The sequence below is a fragment of the Hemitrygon akajei genome, chromosome 19 (assembly GCF_048418815.1).
Source record: "Hemitrygon akajei chromosome 19, sHemAka1.3, whole genome shotgun sequence".
Lineage (NCBI taxonomy): Eukaryota > Metazoa > Chordata > Chondrichthyes > Myliobatiformes > Dasyatidae > Hemitrygon > Hemitrygon akajei.
The window spans coordinates 75,169,372-75,187,565 of NC_133142.1; the positions used below are offsets into that span (position 1 = coordinate 75,169,372).

At 41.6% G+C, this 18,194-nt stretch overlaps 1 protein-coding gene across 3 annotated transcripts in view; it reads right to left on the minus strand.

The window, feature by feature from the left end:
• The window catches only part of slc38a3b (solute carrier family 38 member 3b), a 284,604-nt gene that overhangs the window by 18,927 nt on the left and 247,483 nt on the right, over positions 1-18,194 (minus strand). For all 3 annotated transcript variants that reach the window (XM_073072906.1, XM_073072905.1, XM_073072904.1), the window contains exons 13-14: positions 10,329-10,453; positions 5,502-5,646 (exon numbers count right to left, since the gene is read on the minus strand). In XM_073072906.1, the coding sequence (XP_072929007.1) occupies positions 5,502-5,646; positions 10,329-10,453 (270 nt within the window). The remainder of the gene's footprint in view (positions 1-5,501; positions 5,647-10,328; positions 10,454-18,194) is intronic.

The following is an 18,194-nucleotide window of genomic DNA, read 5'->3' on the forward strand; positions in this document are numbered from 1 at the left end:
CTGCTGAGTTCCTCCACCATTCTGTGTGCGTTGTTCTGAATTTACAGCATTTACAAAGCCTTTTGTGTGAATGATTCAAAGTTATAGAGACCAAAGACTTCTTAAAACTCCGTTTTCCCTCTCTGCACTGTAATGATTTCAAAGCAGACAAATCAAGGAGCATATTACAAAAATATGCAGCAGATTGTTCAGTTTATCAGATTACAAGTTATCATAATGTGTTCAAAGTTCAAAGCAAATTTATTGTCAAAGTACATAAATGTCATCATATATAACTCTGAGATTCATTTTCTTCTGGGTATAACTCAATAAATTCATAATAACCATAATAAAGCAATGAAAGACCACACCAACTTGGCCATTGAACCAGTGTGCAAGAAACAACGAACTGTGTAAATACAAAAAGAAAAAAAATAGTAACAAACAAATTAACAGTAAGTATCGAGATCATGAGATGAAGAGTCCTTGAAAGTGATTTCATAAGTTGTGGGAACATCTTGGAGATGAGGCAAGTGAAGTTGAGTGAAGTTATCCCCTCTGGTTCAAGAGCCTGATGGATGAGGGGTAATAACTATTCCTGAATCTGGTGGTGTGAGTCCTGAAGCTCCTGTATCTTCTTCCCAATGACAACAGTCAGAAGAGGGCATTGGAGGTCCTTGATAATGGTGCTGCTTTCCTGTGACAAAACTTCATGTAGATGTGCTCCACGGTGGGGGAGTGCTTTTCCCCATGATGGACTGGATCATATCTACTACTTTTTGTAGCATTTTCTATTTTGTAGAATTTGCTTTCTATCTAGCTGCGATCTCAACAATAAATATTAATCAATCTTTCTCTTTTAGGTACAACATCACAGCTCTTTAATTCTGGGTTGTACAGCGACTATTAAACTTCCCTTTGAGGCTCTGGTTCAGTCAGAGAAACTGGCCTGGAACATTTGTTAACACAACAGTGGGAAAAAAAGCTACACTGATGAAATGCCAGTATCTTCAGTCCCCAGGTTGACATCTGCATCACTGGACCTTGGACTGACTCCACTGCCTAATCAGTGGAGTTCAGCTCATCCACGGCATCCTCACAACCCAGCTTGGTCCATTTTCTCTGAAGAAAGCAGGTCACATTGAGTTAGCTTCTTTAGCTGTGTATTTATTTATTCATTTATTGAGATACAGCGTGGAATAAGCTCTTCTGTTCCTTCAAATCATGCTGCCCAGCAAGGCTCCGGTTTACTCCTAGCCTAATTATGAGATAATTTAACACAGACCAATTAAACTATAGCCAGTACATCTTTGGACTCTGGGAGGAAACCAAAGCACCACGAGAAAACCTATGCAGTCATAGGGAGAACTCCTTAGACATGATGTCAGAATTAATCTCCAAAGTCCGATGCCCTGAGCTACGACGCACTAACCACTACGAAACCATGTTACTACTTTGATTGCCTGTATCACCAGTTTACCAAATTCTCCCCAGCCTTTCTGCAAACTGCCTGATTAAATTTCCTGGAAGTAATATAGCTGAGCTGGTGTATGACCTGCTCTCAATAGACTATTAAACAACTGTAGACTGATATAAAGCAGATGGGACTTCTGACTGATGTACTTAGTGAAACACTTCCTAGCTCCGTTCCAAATGCAGCAATCACTGAAAGCAGAAATCATTTCAAGACCATAAGATATAATACATACTAGTATGATTAGGTCATTCAACCCAGTAAGTCAGCTCTGCCATTCAGTCATGGCTAGTAGCATGTTCCCAGTAATACACTCAAGGCCAGTTTATTAGTTTCCTCCTGTACTAAATAAAATGGCCATTGAGTGTGCATGGTCTTTTGCTGCTGTGACCCATCCACTTCGAGGTTTGACGTGTTGTGCATTCAGAGATGCTCTTCTGTACACTGCTCTTGTAACACGTGGTTACTTGAGTTACTGTCGCCTTCATGTCAGCTTGAACCAGTCTGGCCGTTCCCCTCTGACCTCTCTCATTAACAAGGTGTTTTCATTCACAAAACTGCTGCTCAATGAATATTTATTGTTTTGGCACCATTCTAGAGACTGTTGTGCATGAATTTCCCAGATCCGCAGTTCACATTTCTTCTCAATTGTGACCTTTGATCTGAACAACAATTGAACTTCTTGACCATGTCCGCAGGCTTTTATGTACTGAGTGCTGCTACATGATTGGCTGATTAGATACTCGTATTAACAAGCAGGTGTTCAGGTGTACCTATTAAAGTGACCACTGCATGTACACAATATTACTAATTCTACACATGCAGTGGTATATGGTAGCAGATCTTTTTTGGTATTACTTACACTGAAATAGGTTGATAGGTTTGACAATTATGTAACATTATAGGAAATAACATCTACAGAAGCTTTGCTACCTGCAAGACTTTCCATATTTGATTACACTCGATGCTTTAGGTACAGTCAATTTTTTAAGATAGGTTCTTTCTCTCTGTCATCAGATTTCTGAAAGGTTCACATATCTGTGAACACTACTACGCTGCTCCTAAATGCACTATCTATCCACATACTTACCCATCTACCCATTTATTAAACAATACAGTTGTTTTTAAGTCTTCCACTGTACTGCTACCACAAAACAACAAGTTTCACAACAGATGTTAGTGATAATAAACCTGATTCTGATTCTCTGTATCAGATTCAGTTTTAATACCACTGGAATATGCCATGAAATTTGTTGCTTTACATCAACAGTACATTGTAATATAGAATAATTAAAAAATTATAAATTATGGTAAGAAATACATTTTTGAAAATGAATAAATAGTGCAATAAGAGAGCAAAAAAAAACCTGAAGTAACGTTCATTTGTTCACTGTCCATTCAGGAATCTGACGGTGGAGAGGAAAAAGCTGTCCTGGTCATTGACAGGGGTCAGTATCGGCAATGAGTTTGCTGAAGCTCTATTAGGCTACTGACCAATAACATCTGAGTATAACTCTGCCAGTTATTAGCTAGGAGGTTTCTTTGTAAATCTGGTAACACTGCTGATTCTGCTTGGTACCTTAATCAGAAAATGTCTCAAACATCTAGTTTTATTTTATAATGGAGCACAGGGAGCTTGGGGAGAAGGGATGCTTGAGTGGCAGTATGTAAATTGATCTTCACTGTAATCACCACCCCAAGGTTCAGGCCACAGATTGGTTACATCGACATTTCCTAAAAATAAACACGCTGACATTTGGATCACTCACAGCCTGTGACATCAATCACATGTTACTCTGGTCAAGGTCACAGAACAAGCAGAAGTTCAGAAAAGGTTGGCGGTTGTATATTGCAAGTATCTTAAAGGCCTTATCTGACTTGCTAGTGCAGGCTAAAATGTCCTCTCCCCAATTGAAATCCTCATACCTTTAACAGAAATGTGCTGGGGGGTATCATTAAATTATTAAAAGCTGCTTCATGAATTGGGCAGCAACTAGGTTTTGTATTTGTATAATTTGTGCACATTATACTTATACATAGAAATATAGAAAACCTACAGCACAATACAGGCTCTTCGGCCCACAAAGCTGTGCCAAACATGTACTTTAGAAATTAACTAGGGTTACCCATAGCCCTCTATTTTACTAAGTTCCATGTACCTATCCAGGAGTCACTTAAAAGCCCCTATTGTATCCGCCTCCACCACTACTGCCGGCAGCCCATTCCACGCACTCACCACTCTCTGCGTAAAAAACTTGCCCCTGACATTTCCTCTGTACCTACTTCCAAGCACCTTAAACTGAGCCCTCTTGTGCTAGCCAGTTTACCCTGGGAAAAAGCCTCTGACTATCCTCACAATCAATGCCTCTCATCATCTTGTACACCTCTATCAGGTCACCTCTCATCCTCCTCCATTCCAAGGAGAAAAGGCTGAGTTCACTCAACCTATTCTCATAGGGCATGCTCCGGGTAACATCCTTGTAAGTCTCCTCTGAACCTTTTCTATAGTTTCCACATCCTTCCAGTAGTGAGGCGACCAGAAATGAGCACCGTACTCCAAGTGGGGTCTGACCAGGGTCCTATAAAGCTGTAACATTACCTCTTGGCTCTTGAAGTCAATCCCACAGTTGATGAAGGCCAATGCATTGTAAGTCTTCTTAACCACACAGTCAACCTACATAGCAGCTTTGAGTGTCCAATGGACTCAAACCCAAAGATCCCTCTGATCCTCCACACTGCCAAGAATCTTACCATTAATACTATATTCTGCCATCATACGTGACTTACCTCACACTTACCTGGGTTTAACTCCATCTGCCACTTCTCAGCCCAGGTTTGCATCCTATCGATGTCCCGCTGTAACCTCTGACAGCCCTCCACACTATCCATAACACCTCCAACCTTTGTGTCATCAGCAAATTTTCTAACCCAACCCTCCACTTTCTCATCCAGGTCATTTATAAAAATCACGAAGAGTAAGGGTCTCAGAACAGATCCCTGAGGCACACTACTAGTCACCAGCCTCCATGCAGAATATGTCCCATCTTCAACCACTCTTTGCCTTCTGTGGGCAAGCCAGTCTGGATCCACAAAGCAATGTCCCCTTGGATCCCATGCCTCTCAATACTTTCTCAATACTTTCAGTACTTTCTCAATAAGCCTTGCATGGGGTACCTTATCAAATGCCTTGCTGAAATCCATATACACTACATCTACTGCTCTACCTTCATCAATGTGTTTAGTCACATCCTCAAAAAATTCAATCAGGCTCATAAGGCATGACCTGCCCTTGACAAAGCCACGCTGACTACTCGTAGGTCAGAGCATTACAAGCAGAAGCTTGGTGCAAAGCAAGTGTTGAAATGTTAACAGCTTGGGTGAGTATGTCAAACTGCTGGACTATAACATAGAAGCATAAATTCACAGAACCACTGTTGCAGGAGGACCGTCCGCCCATTCAGTCAGCGAATCCCATTAGCCTGATCTTTCCTTGTAATGTTGCAAATTACCTGCCCCCTTCCAAATTCCTGATGGATTGTATTTCCACTACCCTTGCCAATATTGCATTCAAGATCATAGTTACTCTCTCGGAACCATGGTAGTGTAGCTGTTAGTGCTACACTATTACAGCTTGGAGCATCGGAGTTCAGAGTCCATTTCCAGCGTCATCTCTATGGAGTCTGCACGATCTGCTTATGGAATGCATGGGTTTTCTCCAGGTGCTCTGGTGTTCTCCCACAGTCCAAGGACATAGTGGTTAGTAGGCTGATTGCTCATTGTAAATTGTCCTGTGATTAAGCTAGGGTTGAATCGGGGGTTGCTGGGTGGCATGGTTTGAAGTTCTAGAAAAGTCTGTCCAACACTGTATCTCAATAAAAAACTGAAAAAAATACATATAAAAAGATATTGCTCACATCTCCCTGTTCTTTATTCTAAAACATAGTCACCCAGACCTTGATTAATAGGTTATCTTTCGAACTATGGGATTTTGCTGCAGCATTATAACACTTTGTTGTCTACTCGTGCTAATAAACTCCATCACACTCACCGATAATTCCAAAGATATCAAGAATGTTGGGTGCAAAGATGACCAGCAAGTTGATGCCACTCAGAAGAATGATGGCTATGCTGATGTGTCTGAGCCAACTGAAGGGTTTGTTCTGGAACAGCATCTGCTGGATAGCACGGCGCACCTATACACCAACAAAAATATGGAATGATAAAAAACTTAACAAGAAATAGGTCCCTGGTCTCTTTACCTCCAAGGGTGCCCTCTTACCCACCCAATGGTCCCTCCATTATTAGTTCATTACAACCAGTTGTGGCATTCAAAGCTATTGTGGTAGTCTGATCATCATTTGTGTTGGCGCGTGGCCTAGTGGATAAGGCATTGGTCTAGTGATCTGAAGGTCACTAGTTCGAGCCTCAGCTGAGGCAGCGTGTTGTGTCCTTGAGCAAGGCACTTAACAACACATTGCTCTGCGACGACACCGGTGCCAAGCTGCTTGGGTCCTAGTGCCCTTCCCTTGGACAACATCGGTGGCGTGGAGAGGGGAAGGCTTGCAGCTTGGGCAATGGCTGGTCTCCCATACAACCCTGCCCAGGCCTGTGCCCTGGAGAACTTCCAAGGCACAAATCCATGGTCTCACGAGACTAACGGATGCCCATACCTATGATCATCATGAAGTCTACGCCAAATAACATCAACTACGTTCAAAGTACATTTATTACCAAAGTATGTACTGCATACTATGTACCACCATGAGATTCATCTTCTTGCAGGCAGTCACAAAACAAAGAAACACCGTAGAACCCATTAAAAAACCCCACACAACGAAAACTGTTGAACACTCAGTGTGCAAAAAATAAAGAGCAAATTGAGCAAACAATAAAAAGTAAACAAATAACACACAGAGCACAAACTGCAGCAAGTCCACAACCATGGAGACTCAAACTAAGTTAATGGCATTATTTTCAGTTGTCTCATTAAAAATAACCAGTTAGGTACCAGTGTATTATTACAGTAACATAAATATAAAATGCCCTAGATATTTGCTCTAATGCTATTGCAAAAATCACATCCTAGCATACAAGTGCAAGAGGTTATTAATAAAATTCACCTGGGTGTGATGCTAAATTGGGAACTCCACACTCTACACCATAATGTACTTGGAGGATTCCTGTCACATGGAGATATTAAGTTCCTACAAGCTATGCTAACTGAAATTTTAATGCCCATAAAAGCTAATGAGTAAGTGGGAGAACTTTGTCTATGAACCAGTAATCATCTTGTGCCGAAGTATAGGCTAGACTCTTATGCTATAAAGATGAAACTCTTGGTCTTTCAATCTACTGGGTCGTGGTCAGTGAACCACCTGCACTGCACTTACTCTGTACCAATTACTCTGTCCTCTATTCTGATTTGCTTTTCCTTTTGCACTAATTCAATGTCCTTATGTATGGAATGATCTGTCTGGGTGGCACATAATTACTTTTCATGCATCTTGGTATTTGAGTCATACAGAATATGAGATACAGATACAGGAGCCTCAGGACTCACACCACCAGGTTCAGGATCAGTCATTACTCCTCAGTCATCAGGCTTTTGAACCATAGGAACAACTTCACTCACCCCTTCACTGAACTGTTCCCACTTCCTGCGGACTTACTTTCATGGACTCTTCACCTCACATTCTGAATATTTATTGGTTATTTATTATTATTATTTTGGAATATATTTGGTTGTATTTTGTACATTGGTTGCTGGTCCATCCTGTTGAGTGCAGTGCTTCATTGAGTCTTTTATGGTTCTAGAATTTACTGTGAATGCCCGCAAGAAAGCAAATCTCAGGGTTGTACATGGTGACATATATGTACTTTGATAATAAATTTACTTTCAACTTTGAATATAAATCGATTACTCATTTAGCTGTTGAACTCATGTCCACCCACTGGGTTCCAGCAATGTCCCTGGAGGAAATTGTACAGAAGAAAGCCTGCGATTGGTATTTTATCATCAGTCTAGAGCCAATGAATTAAATCTAATTTCTCTCCAAAATATTTTATGGGTTGTACATCGCAAGACTGGCAAGATTGAAAAATCAAAAATTAGCAGAAGTGAGCATATAGATTGAGACACTGGGGAATAAAGAAACGGCAGAGGAAACAAACAACTATATTGTGCCTTTTTACATTGAAGAAGACACTAAGACTTCCTGGAAATGGAGGAGAGCAAGAGATTCAGAGTAAATGGCCAGCTTAATGAAATTAGCATTACCAGGATAAGAATATCAGAGAAATTAAAGGCACTGAAATTCCATAAAATTTCAGCATCCCAAGGTCTTGAAACAGATGGCTATGAGATGTGCTTCAGTTGTTATCTCTAAAATTTCACATATTCTATCATGGTTGTCATATTTGGTAGGGAGCGAATTTAATTCCACTATTCAAAAATGGAGAAAGAGAGGGAACAATAGGCCAGTTGACCTGACATCAGTAGTCAGGACAATACTGCATTCTATTATTAAAGAAGTCACCTCATGGTATTTGGAAAATAAAAACAGTTTTGGCTAGAGGCAATGTCAATTCTTGAAAAGGAAATAATTTTTGAGATGAGTCTTTCAGGTTGCAATTAGCAAAACAAATAAGAGTAAACCAGTAGATGCGAGTTTCAGAAGGTCTTCAATAAAGTGCCACAGAAAAATTATTAAACAAAATTAAAACATGTCAGATCACAGTGCCAAATTAACCACTCGTTATTCATAATAAGACCATATGACATAGGAACAGAATTAGGCCATTCAGTCCACCGAGTTTGCTGTGCTGTTCAAATATGGCTGATTTATTATCCCTCTCAACCCTATTCTCCTGCCTTCTCCCTGTAATATTTGATGCACTTAACTAATCAAGAACACATAATTTCCACTTTAATAAATATACCCAAGGTGAGAAAGAAGAAATTTCTTCATCCAGAGGGTAATGAATCCTTAGTATTCTCTTCCCATGTGGGCTCTGGAGTATATTCAAGGGAGAGATATTCTGGATATTTAAAAGAATCAAGGGAGATGGGGTTAGAGCAGGAAGGTGGTACTGAGGTAAACAGTTAGCTATAATCCTACTGAATGATGGAGCAGGTGTAAGGGTATGAATAATCTGTGCCTGCTTCTATTCCTTGAGAAAACTCTGGTCAGTTTGAACTGTGCTCTGACATTTAATGAAGAACAACAGTCTGAATTTTTATTCTTGAATTGACTACTTCAGTGATCAATTATTTCTGCTTCAGTGGCAAAGAAACAGACCAATAGTTGTTGTCTGAACGAATCAAAAACTTGCATCTCATTGCTTAATCTAATCACAAGGTGAGATGGATTAAATGTGATAAAGAGAAAATACCAGAACCACACAGATGGTTAGGCAATAATACAGAAATAATGTTTAATCGGTCTTTCCAGCGTTTTCTGCTTTGTCTCAGATTTTCACAATCTGCAGTTTTTTATCTTCAGTTATTCAAAGTGATGTGGCACTCAGGGGTTTGGGCTATATTATATTTTTTGTGTGACTATATGTTTACTATTATCTTACATATGCTATATGTGCCTTGTACTGTTGGTACCTTGGCCCCTGGGGAACACTGTTTTGTTTAGCTGTATTCATGTAAGGTTGAATGATAATTAAACTTGACCTTGAACTTGATAACCTCTCCAGAAATAATAAATTACATTAGACAGCTTTGCAGTTCACTGAGGTGGACTTTGATGTGATATGTTCCAGATCAATATAGATAACTAATGCAACAAAACATTTGTAGTGAGATGGAATTATCATTAATCTTTGTAACAAATTATAAGAGACATTCTGCCTCACTTTTAAACTATTAAAACCTGAAAGTAAAGCAACAAAGAACCACTAGTTAGATTTATATTTCTCTGCCTGCATTCCCCTTCTCACTGCTAATCAGAGACAAAAAGAAAGCTAATTACTTTTCTATAACACACGATTCCTACTATTTGGACTCAGGGCAGCCTAATGTACAAAGTTCTAAATTAAAAGTAAATTTATTATTGAAATATGTATATGTCACCATGTACTACCCTGAGATTTGTTATTTATTTATTTAGAATAGGCCCTTCAAGCCGCACTGCACTGCAACCACTGACAACTCCTGATTTAACCACAACCTAATCACAGGACATTTTACAATGACCAATTAACCTACCCGGTACATTTTTGGACTGTGGGAGTAAACCAGATCACCAAGAGGAAACCCTATGTACACACGGGAAGAACATACAAACTTTCTTAAGGAAGACACTGGAATTGAACTCTGAACTATGCTATCATGGCACCCCTTGCAGGCATTCACATAAAACAAAGAAACACAGAAGAATCAATGAAAAACTACACACCAATAATGACATGTGAAAAATAAGACAAATTGTGAAAGGACATAAAAAATAAATAATGCTGAGAACTTGAGCTTTTGAAAAGGTGTTATCACACTTGAAAATTAGAAAATACATTCAAAAGGATTCAAAGTATAAAGTTTTTATGCAATATAGATCTTTGAGGTTCGTCTACTCCAGTCACAAAACAAAGAACCCAATCAAAGAAAAGCATCAACAGCCCACTTGCCAAAAGAAAATCTACTCTAAAAATATAGAATGCAGATGCTAGCATGGACGCAAAGGATTGGGCGGCTTCTTCCATCAATGCATGAAATAACAAAAAGTACAAGGGGAGAGAAAAAAATGATAGCATTCAACAAACTTATCACATAAATCATGAATTTTGAATAAACATTTTAATGCTATATTCTGCCTGAATAGAGTAAGCTGTCAGCATTGATTCTGGTGTATGCACAGACCCCTACACTTACCGGGAAAAGTACAATGGGTACAGTCAGCGTTACAGCAATCAGCACGGCAACACGGACACACAGAATCAAAGTATCAAAAGGGTCAATTCTACTGTATGTGTGTAACATCTCCGGTTCAACTCTTCCTGTAAAGGATAAAACAGAATGTTATGACTTCTGATCTGTAACTGGAATATAAATGCATGCCCAAACTAACAACAAACGCCTGTTCTTAGTTGTAGGAGAAACAGATTCCAATTATGTACAGTTGGTTCTCCTTATCCGCAGAGGATTGGTCCTGGGACTCCCTGCGGATACCAAAAAACGCGAATGCTCAAGTCCCTTATTTAACCTGTCTCAGTGCGGGTGGACTTCAGGACCCAGCGGAGCTCTGGAACCCCACCCGCGACCGCTGCTAAATCCACAGTGTTTCTGTTCCGTTGACAGAAAACGATCACGATTGAAAATAAAGTGGAAATAATAAAGTGATCGGAAAGAGGTGAAACACCATCGGTCATTGGAAAAATGTTAGGCTACAGTCAGTCAACGATCGGAACAATTTTAAAGGATAAAGTGAGAATAATGAAGCATGTGAAGGCCCTGCCCCAGTGAAAACTACAATTATTACTAAGCAACGCAGTGGTTTAATTATTGAAATACATACGTTTCTTAAGTGTTTTATATGCATAGAAAAGTAAAATATATACTATATACTAAGACAAACGTTTGACTGATGCTAAATAATACAGGATGTACTTGTTCCGACTTACGTACAAATCTGACTTAAGGACAGACTCAGGAACGGAACTCATTCGTAACTCATATCTAATACAATGTGAATGCTTTGTAAATAGTTGTTATACTGTATTGTTTTGGGAATAATGACAAGAAAAAAAAGTTAAACAACGAGTGCTGAAGAGAGAACTTATGGGCTTTCCCAATCCGCGGTTGGTTGAATCCACGCATGTGGAACCTGCAGATAAGGAGGACCGACTGTATTGTCTTTAACAATCTCTGGACATCCCAACATCCTTTATGCTCTGTGAAGTACTGTTGAAATGTAAGTAAGTATTGGAATTGGTTTATTATTGTCACATGTACCAAGATACATAGAAAAGCTTGTCTTGCATACAATTCATACAGATCAAATCATTGAACAGTGCATTGAGGTAGAACAATGTAAAACAATAACAATGAAGAGTAAAGTGTAAAAGCTACAGAGAAAGTGCAGTTTAGGTCAACAATAAAGTGCAAGGTCAGAATGAGATAGATTGAGACCTCAGGAGTACATCCTATCGTACAAGAGGTGACTGATAACAGCTGTCTTGAGCCAGGTAATATGTGCTTTCAGAGTGGGGTCTTTGATTTTGCTGGTGACTTTAATAAGGCAACAAGAAGTACAGGCAGAGTGCATCAACAGGAGGCCGGTTTTGGTGACGTGCTGCATTGTGTCCTCAGCTCTCTGCAGCTTCTCGTGACCCATAGAACAATGGAACATTACAGCACAGAAACAGGCCCTTCAGCCCTTCTTGGCTGTGCCAAACCATTTTTCTGCCTAGTCCCACTGACCTGCACCTGGCCCATATCCCTCCAAACCCCTCTCATCCATATACCTGTCCAAGTTTTTCTTAAATGTCAGAAGTGAGCCCGGATTCACCACTTCATCTGGCAGCTCATTCCACACCCCCACCACTCTCTGCGTGAAGAAGCCCCCCACAATGTTCCCTTTAAACTTTTCCCCCTTCACCCTTAACCCATGACCTCTGTTTTTTTTCTCTCCTGGCCTCAGTGGAAAAGGTCTGCTTGCATTCACTCTATCTATACCCATCATAATTTTGTACACCTCTATCAAATCATCCCTCATTCTCCTACGCTCCAGGGAATAAAGTCCTAACCTATTCAACCTTTCTCTGTAACTCAGTTTCTCAAGTCCTGGCAACGTCCTTGTAAACCTTCTCTGCACTCTTTCAACCTTATTAATATCTTTCCTGTAATTAAGTGACCAAAACTGCACACAATACTCCAAATTCAGTCTCACCAATGTCTTATACAACCTCACCATTACATTTCAACTCTTATACTCAATACTTTGATTTATAAAGGCCAATGTACCAAAAGCTCTCTTTACGACCCTATCTACCAGTGATGCCACTTTTAGGAAATTATGTATCTGTATTCCCAGATCCCTCTGTTCTACTGCACTCCTCAGTGTCCTACCATTTACCTTGTATGTTCTACCTTGGTTTGACCTTCCAAAGTGCAATACCTCACACTTGTCCGTATTAAGCTCCATCTGCCATTTTTCAGCCCATTCCTCCAACTGGTCCAAATCCCTCTGCAAGCTTTGAAAACCTTCCTCACTGTCCACTACACCTCCAATCTATGTATCATCAGCAAATTTGCTGATCCAATTTGCCACATTATCATCCAGATCATTGATATAGATGACAAATGACAATGGATCCAGCACTGATCCCTGTGGCACATCACTAGTCACAGGCCTCCACTCAGAGTAGCAATCCTCAACTACCACTCTCTGGCTTCTCCCATTCAGCCAATGTCTAATCCAATTTACTACCTCACCACCATGTATACCTAGCGACTGAATCTTCCTAACCAACCTCCCATGCAGGACCTTGTCAAAGGCCTTACTGAAGTCCATGTAGACAACATCCACTGCCTTCCCTTCATCCACTTTCCTGGTAACTTCCTTGAAAAACTCAAATAAATTGGTTAAACATGACCTACCATGCACAAAGCCATGCTGACTTTTTCTAATAAGTCCCTGTCTATCCAAATACTTGTAGATCCTATCTCTTAGTATTCCTTCCAATAATTTACCTACTACCGATGTCAAACTTACCGGCCTATAATTTCCCGGCTTACTTTTTGAGCCTTTTTTAAACAACGGAACTACATGAGCTATCCTCCAGTCGTCCGGCACCTGACCCGTGGATACCGACATTTTAAATATTTCTGTCAGGGCCCCTGCTATTTCAACACTAGTCTCCTTCAAGGTCTGAGGGAATACCCTGTCAGGTCCTGGGAATTTATCTACTCTGATTTGCCTCAAGACAGCAAGCACTTCCTCCTCTTCAATCTGTATAAGGTCCATGACCTCCCTACTTGTTTGCCTTGTTCCCATAGACTCCATGCCAGTTTCCTTAGTAAATACAGATGCAAAAAACCCATTTAATATCTCTCCCATTTCTTTTGGTTCCATACATAGCTGACCACTCTGATCTTCAAGAGGACCAATTTTATCCCTTACTATCCTTTTGCTCTTAATATACCTGTAGAAGCTCCTAGGATTATCCTTCACCTTGACTGCCAAAGCTACCTCATGTCTTCTTTTAGCCCTTCTCATTTCTTGCTTAAGTATTTTCTTACTCTTTTTAAACTCCTCAAGCATCTCATTTCCTCCCTGTTGCCTATACATGTTATACATCTCTCTCTTCTTCTTTATCAGAGTTCCAGTATCCCTCGAAAACCAAGGTTCCTTATTCTTATCCACTTTGCCTTTAGTCCTGACAGGAACGTACAAACTCTGCACTCTCAAAATTTCTCCTTTGAAGGCCTCCCACTTACCAATCACATCCTTGCCAGAGAACAACCTGTCCCAATCTATGCTTTTTAGATCTTTTCTCATTTCTTCAAATTTGCCCTTTTTCCAGTTTAGAACTTCAACCCAAGGACCAGATCTATCTTTATCCATGATCAAGTTGAAACTAATGGCGTTATGATCACTGGAACCAAAGTGTTCTCCTACACACACTTCCATCACCTGTCCTAACTCATTTCCTAATAGGAGATCTAATATTGCATCCTCCCTAGTTGGTACATCTATATATTGATTTAGAAAACTTTCCTGAACACATTTTACAAACTCTAACCCATCTAGACCTTTAACAGTATGGGAGTCCCAATCAATGTATGGAAAATTAAAATCTCCTACAATCACAACTTTCTGTCTCCTGCAGTTGTCTGTTATTTCTCTGCAGATTTGCTCCTCCAATTCTCACTGGTCTATAATACAACCATATTAATGTGGTCATACCTTTCCTGTTTCTCAGCTCCCCCATATGGCCTCAGTAGACAAGCCCTCTAATCTGTCCTGCCGAAGCACTGCTGTAATATTTTCCCTGACTAGCAAAGCCACCTCCCCCCCCACCCACCCTTCATCCCTCTGCCTCTATCACGTCTGAAACATCGGAACCCTGGAACATTGAGCTGCCAGTCCTGCCCCTCCTGTAGCCAAGTTTCACTAATGGCTACAATGTCATAATTCCACATGTCAATTCAGGCCTCAGCTCTGCTGCCTTTCCCACAATACTCCTCCCATTGAAATAGACACACCTCAAAAGATTATCACCACCACACACAACCTTACTATTGGTGACTTTGCATGAACTACTAACACATTTACTTTTACCTCCATTCCACTATCTACTCTGGCACTCTGGTTCCCATCCCCCTGCACAGCTAGTTTAAACTCTCCCCAATAACACCAGCAAACCTCCCTGCGAGGATATTGGTCCCCTTCTAGTTCAGGTGTAACCTGTCTCTCTTGTACAGGTCCCAACTGCCCCAGAAGAAGTCCCAATGATCTAGAAATCTGAAACCCTGCCCCCTACACCAGTTCCTCAGCCACGTGTTCATCCTCCAAAGCATCCTACTCTTACCCTCACTGGCACGTGGCACAGGTAGCAATACTGAGATTACTACCCTCGAGGTCCTGTTTTTCAACTTCCTACCAAGCTCTCTGTACTCACTCTTCAGGACTTCCTGACTCTTTCTACCTACGTCATTGGTACCGATGTGTACCACAACATCTGGCTGATCACCCTCCCATTTCAGAATGTTGTGCACGCGATCAGAGACATCCCTGACCCTGGCACCCGGGAGGCAACAAACCATCCGGGAGTCTCTGTCACGAGCACAGAATCTCCTGTCTGTACCCCTGACTATGGAGACCCCTATCACTACCACTCTCCTCTTCTTCCTCCCTCCCTTCTGCACTGCAGAACCAGACCCAGTGCCAGAGATCCAGCTGCCGCAGCTTGTCCCAGGTAAGTCATCCCCCCCAAAAGTATTCAAATCGGTATACCTGTTTTGGAGGGGAATGGCCACAGGGGAACCCTGAACTACCTGCCCTTTCCCCTTCCCTCACCTGACGGTAACCCAATTACCTGTGCCCTGGTCCGTAGGTGTAACTACCTCCTGGAAGCTACTATCTATAAACTGCTCAGTCTCCCGAATGATCCGGAGGTCATCCAGCTCCAGCTCCAGTTCCCTAACACGGTTTATTAGGAGCTGCAGCTGGATGCACTTCTTGCAGGTATCGTTGTCAGGGAGACCGGACGTCTCCCTGACTTCCCACATCCTGCAAGAGGAGCATTCCAACATCCTGCCTGGCATATTCTCTAGTCTGAACAAAAAAAAGAAAACAGAAACTTACCGGAACCTATCCTCGCCTCTGCCTGTTTCTTGCTGAAGCCTGATTAAACCAAAGCCGTCCCACTCTGATTCAGTCCACTCCAAGGATGGCTGCTGTATATGGCGGTCTTTCTTTTAAACCTTGTCGCGCTATGTCACGCACCTGCGCAGTCTAGCCTCTTTTCCCCGAGCTGTTAAAGAAAAACGACCTTCTCTCCTCGATGCCTTCAGTCTTCCACTCTCAGCCCCTTGCTTCGAGTGAAGAGACTGTTGAAAGTTTTTCTCTCCCTTTTAAACCTTGGTGCGCTATGTCACGCGCCTGCGCAGTCTAGCCTCTTTTCCCCAAGCTGTTAAAGAAAAACAACCTTCTCTCCGCGATGCCTTCAGTCTTCCACTCTCAGCCCCTTGCTTCGATTGAAACACTTGCAGAGCAGTTGCCATAGTAGTTAGAATGTACAAAAATTGCCAAGGGTTGATGGGACTTGACAGATTTGTTTTGCTTCGTGAGGAAGTAGAGGTGTTGGTAAACTTTCTTGGCTGTAACATCAACATGGTTGGACCAGGACAGGCTATTGTTGAAGTTCACTCCTAGAAATTAGACGCTTTTAAAGCTCTGAGCCTCAACACTATTGAAGGAGACAGGAGCATGTGCTCAACCCCCCCTTCCTGAAGTCAATGACATTGTTTCCCTGACATTGAGAAAAAGGTTGTTTTCATGACACCATGTCACTAAACTCTCTATCTGCTTCCTGTACTTCAACCCATCACTATTTCAAATAGGGCCCCCTACAGTGATCTCATCTGTAAACTTGTAGATGGAGTTACAACAGAATCTGACCAGACTGCCATGAGTGTACAGGAAGTGGAGTAGTGTTCAGAATATTAGTAGCAGAGGTATTGCTGCTGGTCCTTAATGACTGTTGTCTCTTGCTCAGGAAATCAAGGATCCATTTGCTGAGGGAGACTTTGACTCTCCGAAGTCCGGAGTTTGCTGGATCGTAGTATGCAGGTCATTGTGAGCAGAAGACTGGATGTTGGGGAGGACACCAGGCAGAGCCCCTGATCTTTTCTGAAGTAATGTGACTGCACCAGTCTGCTTCACCTGAGAATGGAATTGGAGTTTTGATTCAACGTCCCACATAAAGGTTACCATCCCAGTTCCTCTGTAAGACAGTGGGTGCATTATAAGATGTCAATACTGAGCTAAAGTGGTTGTGGGGAAAATACACAAACCAGGAAATCCAGAGAAGGAAATATAACCTAGAGTCCACAGAGCCTTAGATTGGGCTGATAGAATGTTTAACATTGCAAGATCACAATTTTGATAAAGATGGTGGCGTGACGCAGCGGCCACTTTGGAATGAATATCTGTCAAGTAGGATGCCATGTACAATCCTGATTTGATGGAGATGGATGGGTGAAGCATGGAGGAATATCTGGTGAAACTTTTGAAATGCCTGTTTCGCTGCCGCTGCTACCGTGCGATCGGAAAATCTCCGGGAGGAAGGCCCCGAATCCTCGGCTTTGCCTGTTGCTTGGCGGCCGGGGCCAGGGTCGAACCGCTTGGCAGAGATGGTGCTCGGTGCTCGGTGTTGGAGGGCTGGTCTGAGGCTCGAAGTTTTCCGACGAGCTCAGAGTTGGCTGTGGTCGGGTGCTTCCAGGGGGCTGTATCGGCAAGTTTGCGGCACTGGAGGTTGATGGCAAGAAGAGTTTTTCTTCCTTCTACCGTTTGCGTGAGATGATGGACTTTCAGACTTTTTTTTTACTGTGCCATGGTCTGCTCTTTATCAGATTACGGTATTGCTTTGCACTGTTGTAACTGTATGTTAAATCATGTGGTTTTTGTCAGTTAGTCTTTTATCAATTATGGTATTGTCTGCACTGTTGCAACTAAACGTTAACTATAACTATGTGGTTTTGTGTAGGTTTTTGATTTGTTGGGTGGTAGTGTTGGTCTCTTGACTTGGTGTGTCTGGGTAGTCTTGTTTTGTCTGATGGGTTTGGAGTTCCTTTCTGGAAAACGTGCTAAAACGGTAACGCGATATTGATACGCAGCAGCCTCTCCGGACCCTGGATTGGGGATTACCAAACGTTATGTGGTTTTTCATGTGCGGTCTGTTCTGTCATGTGCTTTTGTGATCTCATTCCGGAGGACGTTGTCTCATTTTTTAACTGCATTGCATTTGTGGTTTCTAAATGACAATAAACTGAATCTGAATCTGAATCTGAAATCTGAAGGTTTAGACCGTAAGATATAGGAGCAGAATTAGGCCCATCGAGTATGCTCCGCCATTCAATCATGGCTGATCCTTTTTTTCTCTCCTCAACCTCATTCCCTGGCCTTCTCCATGTAATGTTTGATGCTGTGTCCAATCAAGAACCTATCAATGTCTACCTTAAATACACCCAACAACCAGGCCTCCACAGCTGCCTGTGGTAACAAATTCACCA